Below are 5,645 nucleotides of genomic sequence, written 5' to 3'. Positions count from 1 at the left end.
AGGTTTTTGTCCCACTGAGTTTTTTCTAGTAAAGTTTTAACGAGGTACACTTAGATAATAGGCATCCAAAGGGGAGTGTTATGAATATATAATGTGGATGTCATTATTAATCTTCACTTGAAATACCAAAGGACTGGACTCTTCACATGTATTATAATTTTTAGAGAGCATTCTTCACCCTATATATACGGGGTTCATGTACTCATCAAAATAAGAAAAATATAGATACATTTATCTCTATTTTCTCTCCCATATATCTCATTTATTTTAAAAGATTGATGATATTGTAAGATATTGCTCGTCCCTTATTATTTAAATGGTATTTAATATGTTTATTTAATAAATTAATAAAAAATATTTCGTTTGATAAATTTTAGTTATGTTTTTATGATTTATTAATAGAATATTTTATCAATGGTTCAAAAATAATGAAATATGTTTTCGTTTTATAGAGATTTATTTTTATGTTTTTTTCTTAGGGTCCTGAAAATATCCAAGACGAGTCAGATATAATCGTTGTTATATAATATACTAAACAATTAACCTGGATTGGGTATTGTAGAGGTCTATTATGAGACAATCCTCTCAACTTAGTTTACTCTATTCACAATATTAGAATTTTAACCATTGTTTAAAAATTCTAATACCTTATTCGACTAGACCAACCAATTATTGATAATTCATATTTTAATTTATAGTCTTAATTGCATCATTGCCCCTTAAACTATACATTTTGTATCAAGTTACCCATTAAAGTATTTTTCGGAACATTTTAACCCCTAAAGTTTAAATTGTTACCTCATTTATCCCAAACTATTAATTCTGTTAAAAAAGAGTAAATTACATATCTAGTCACTCAACTATTCATAGCAGTTTCATTTTTCAACTATTTTTTGTTGAAAAACACCACTAAACTTAAGTTTTTGTTCCGTTTTGATCACCTAATTCAATTCGATTTGTTTTAAAATTTATAATATATAAGAATTTATTTATGTCACTAATTTTTTACTCTACACTTAAATTTAATTTCAAAAAGAAAAAGATGAGAGAGAGAATTGTAAATTCATAGCATGTTGATGTATAAGGCTATGGGGATGATCCGTGGAAACCTTAAAGACTGGAGCTCTGTAACTGAACCTAAAAATGGTGACAAAGTTAAGGGAATGGGAAAAAGGAAGAAAAAAAGGAGCATGGCCAAAAGAAGAAGAAAAAATTGAAGCATTCAACTCTATATTCATAAAGTTTAAGAGATTTTTTCAATTAAATGGACATAGATTCATATTCAAGAGGACGAAACAAGGTTAGAATTTGAGTAGGTGGAAAGAAAATAGAAGGAAGAAAAAATGGATCAAAATTGAGTTTTTATATATGTGTGAAATAATGCCTTTTGGTGGAAATTTGAGTGTGTCATGTCATAACGACGTAACTATTTCACGATGGACCGACCAAAATAAGAGCAATGTCAAAGTTCAACGATTAAATTAAAATGTTTTAAACTTCAATGAGTAAAATATGAGTGACAAAATAGTTGAGTGATGAACAATATAGATTACCCTCAAAACAATAATAATAATAAATATTAAATAAAAGATAATAGAGAAAAGATTTTGATTTTCCAATTAAGTCCCAGTATCATTCAATAATGCCTACTTGTTCATCCTTTCCTAAAAGCTAAAATGCTATAAATGCATATAGCTTAAACACATGAATTGAATTCATGCAGTGCAACAGATTCCTAATACAATTAATGGCTCTATTAACTCCCATGACATCATTCCCATATCCTAAATTTATTAAATATATAATTTTCCAAAAATAATAAAAATTAAAATATATGCCAAAATTGGAATATTTATATTAAACTAAATTTATATACATTATTATATTTAAATCCATACTCAATAATATTAACCAAAGTCTTAAACCCAAAATCAACTCTAATTCATTATCCAAACCCAACTAAATAAAAAATAAACTCAGCCCAAATCCAATTAATATTGTCAAAATTAAATATTACAATTGGAAGGGCTTTCTCTCTCGATGCATGTTAGCTAGACTAACAGCGGGAGAAGGCGAAACTATTTTCTCCCGATTGTGTGATTTCCCTATTGTTTCTGAGACTATTTTTTAGGGGTTTTGGTGGACTATGTCAGGTGATGCCCCTATTAACTGGCGAGTACTCTTTGCGGTGGGGATTGACCAGGAATTGGAGTTATTTCTACCAATGGTGGTTAAGGGTTCGTGTGTAGTAAAGCCACCGAAAGAGGTGTTCGAGGAAGGGATTCTGGACTGGAAGCATGCGTTAGTTGGGCAATTTATTGGCTCGGCTCCAAGTTTTAACAACATTCAGAAAGATAGTTACACTGTTATGGAGTAAGGTTTCTCAGATCAAGGTGAGTATAGCTGGGCCAAACTTATACATTTTTCTTTTGCAAATTCGAATGCTAGGGACTGGGTTTTAGATAATGGTCCATGGCATGTACAACATAAACCGTTATTTCTTAGGAAATAGGAGCCCAATTTGAAAGAATTACAATTCGATTTATGTTTCATGTCTGTTTGGTTTCATTTATTCAATGTTCCACTTGAGCTTTTTTCTAATAGGGGGCTGAGCTATATAGCAAGTGTTGTGGGGAAGCCTCTTCACATGGACTCAATTACAGCTGCTAGGGAAAGATTTGAATATGCTCATGTATGTGTTGAGGTTCCTGTTGGGTCTTCAATTCAGGAAAATATTGATGTTGTTTTGAGTGATGGATCAGTGGTAAGAGTTAGGGTTTTTTTCCTTGGATGCCAAGCTCTTGCACAGACTGTGGGCGGTTTGGGCATTCTATTAGATTTTACCCTCGGGGAAATGGGAAAAAGACTGAGCAGGTCTGGAGAATTAAGTGGCATGTGAAGGATGTTAAACATGATGTTTCTTCTGCTAAGGGTAAGGCAATAGAGGATGTTGTTTGTGCTGCAACAGCTACTTCTAGTGGAACAACTAATGGGATTAGTTCTGGCAAAGAATTTTCTGCTCTTGTGACATTACAAAATGATCTGGCTAATGTTGCTGATGCTACTGCTGGAAATAACTCTGCTACCATCTCAGCTTTTGATGGGAACTGCCTTGCTAATAATTCTGCTGATAAGGTAGATATGGTTAAACAGGCTGTGCAGTAGCCTCTTGTTAAAAGGGGCAGAGGAAGGCCTGCAAAGAAGGGTATGGTTATTAGAGGTTCAAAGAATAAATTTGAAATCCTTAGTGCTGTTGACCCTGGTAATCTGTTGGAAATCTCTACTGCTGATTCTAGTAAAAAACAGAGAGGGTTGTCTGATCATCCTTTCACTGGTCCTTTATTTACGTGGACAAATAAGCAACAAGATACATTCCTGTCACACAAGCTGGACCGAATCCTTGTCAATTCCAACTGGATTGAAACTTTTCCATCTTATGATGTCGAATTTCAGGCCCCTGGGAATTCTGATCACTGCCCAGGACTCGTTTGGTTACACAAGAAAATCCATGCTGCTATGCCTAAGCCATTTAAGTTTTTTAACTTTTGGACTGAGTATCCCAACTTCATGACCATTATCATGGAATCCTGGCAGGCCCCAGTTAATGTTAATCCAATGTAATCACTTTACCTAAAGCTAAAAAGGTTGAAGCGATGCCTCAAAGAGCTTAACAGGAGCTGCTACAGTGATATATCGGGGCGAGTTAGGGATAAAAGAGAGGAATTGAAGAGTTTGTATCTTGTCAATCTTGATCCATCCACTTCTAGTATGAACATTCATGTTGAAGTGGAAACCGAGAGGGAATTAAGGACCCTTGAGGAGGTTGAGATGTTATTCTATAAGTAGAAAACAAAAGTGGATTGGATCAAAGATGGTGACTAGGGTACCCGTGTTTTTTACTCTATAGTTGCAAGCAAAAGAAATAGCATCACAATTAGAGTTTTATTCAACCAAAGAGGTGAGAGACTTGATACTTTTGATGTTATGTCTAATAAAGTGGTTGGATTCTTTGTGAATCAGATGGGGGTAGCTGACCCTGAGGCTAAGGGCAGTAATGTTAGTACCATTAAGGAGTTACTTGGCTATTCTTTTCCAAGGAATGCAACTGACACCTTATGCAAGGATATCTCTGATGCTGAGATTAAGGAGGTCTTGTAGGGGCAAGGGAACAACAAGTCACCTGGTCCAGATGGATACAATGTTTTCTTTTTTAAAAAAGTTTGGGCTGTTGTAGGTGCAGACTTCTTGGCAGCAATAAGGTACTGCTTTGACCATTCTTTTATGCTTCCCTTATTCAATACAACGGTTGTTGTGCTTGTCCCTAAAGTCCCAAACCTAAGCCTAGTTAAAGACTTTAGGCCCATCTCATTATGCTCTGTTGTTTGCAAAACTGCCACTAGGATTTTAGTGGATAGACTTTCCTCTGTCTTTCATGGCATTATTTCTATGAACCAAACTGCATTTTTGAAGGGGGAAGCATAGTAGATAATACCTTATTAGCCCAGGAACTTGTTAGGGGTTACTCTAGGAAGAATATATCTCCTAGATGTGCACTCAAAATCGACTTGCAGAAGGCTTTCGATTCCTTAAACTGGGAGTTTGTAGGTGTGATCTTGCATGCTTTGGGATTTCCTGATAAATTCATTAGCTGGATATGGGCTTGCTTTACTAACCCTAGGTACTCTATTGTTCTCAATGGTAGTCTTGTTGGATATTTTATAGGAGCTAGAGGTGTGAGACAGGGTGATCCCATTTCACTCTACATCTTTATTCTTGCCATGAATGTGCTTTCAAACCTCTTGAATGTGGCTGCTTTAAATGGGGTCTTTGGTTATCATCCTAAGTGCAAAAGGATTGGGCTTACCTACCTTTGCTTTGTGGACGATCTGCTCATTTTCTGCAAGGGATCTATTGATTCTGTCATAGGGGTGCAGGTTATCCTAGACCATTTCTACTCCATGTCAGGTTTGAAGTTAAATGCTAGCAAGTGTCAGATATATGTTACTGGTATTCCTGCTGAGCAAATCAGTTTCATCAGGGAATTTACTGGCTTCAATTTGGGTACCCTCCCAGTTCGGTACCTGGGTGTTCCTCTGGTTACTAGGAAATTGGTTGTGAATGATTGTCAAGCTCTTATTGACAAGCTCAGGGAAAAGTTAAGTTTATGGGCTAATAAGCACCTTAGCTTTGCTAGGAGGTTACAACTCATTCGTTCCGTTCTGCTAAGCATCTCGAACTATTGGTGTAGGCAACTTATACTGTCGTATCCAATCATTAGGAAAGTGGAGCAATTGTGTTCCCGTTTCTTTTGGAATGGGGCTGATGTGCTTGCTAGAGGTGCAAGAGTTAATTGGAAGATAATTTGCCTTATGAAATCTGAAGGGGGATTGGGGTTATAAGATGTTAGATGATGGAATAAGTCTTGCATTGTGCAACTTATTAAAAAGATTTTGGAAAATGAAGGTTCACTCTGGGTGGCTTGGATGTACTCCTATGTAATTAGGAATGTTGATTTTAGGTAGATGGAAACCCCTGTAAATGCTAGCTGGAATTTTAAACACTTGCTGGAAATCAGGCCTGAAGTTGCTCACCTCTTCTCGGGTCAGGTTTGTGATCTGAGCACGAGGCGAGTCTTGGATGATATG

The 5,645-nt window shown here is 35.8% G+C and overlaps 1 protein-coding gene across 1 annotated transcript; it reads left to right on the top strand.

Annotated features, from left to right (window-relative positions):
* The first annotated feature begins 3,207 nt into the window (after window positions 1-3,207).
* LOC120122379 lies at window positions 3,208-5,399 on the top strand. The gene is made up of 4 exons (XM_039141501.1): window positions 3,208-3,617; window positions 3,675-3,822; window positions 4,021-4,149; window positions 4,506-5,399. Exons 1-4 carry the CDS (start codon window positions 3,208-3,210, stop codon window positions 5,397-5,399), a joined length of 1,581 nt encoding a protein of 526 aa, XP_038997432.1.
* Window positions 5,400-5,645: the final 246 nt, after the last annotated feature.

Source organism: Hibiscus syriacus, unplaced genomic scaffold (genome assembly GCF_006381635.1).
Source record: "Hibiscus syriacus cultivar Baekdansim isolate YM2019G1 unplaced genomic scaffold, ASM638163v2 tig00110387_pilon, whole genome shotgun sequence".
Classification (NCBI taxonomy): domain Eukaryota; kingdom Viridiplantae; phylum Streptophyta; class Magnoliopsida; order Malvales; family Malvaceae; genus Hibiscus; species Hibiscus syriacus.
This window is presented reverse-complemented; position numbering and strand designations above follow the sequence as displayed.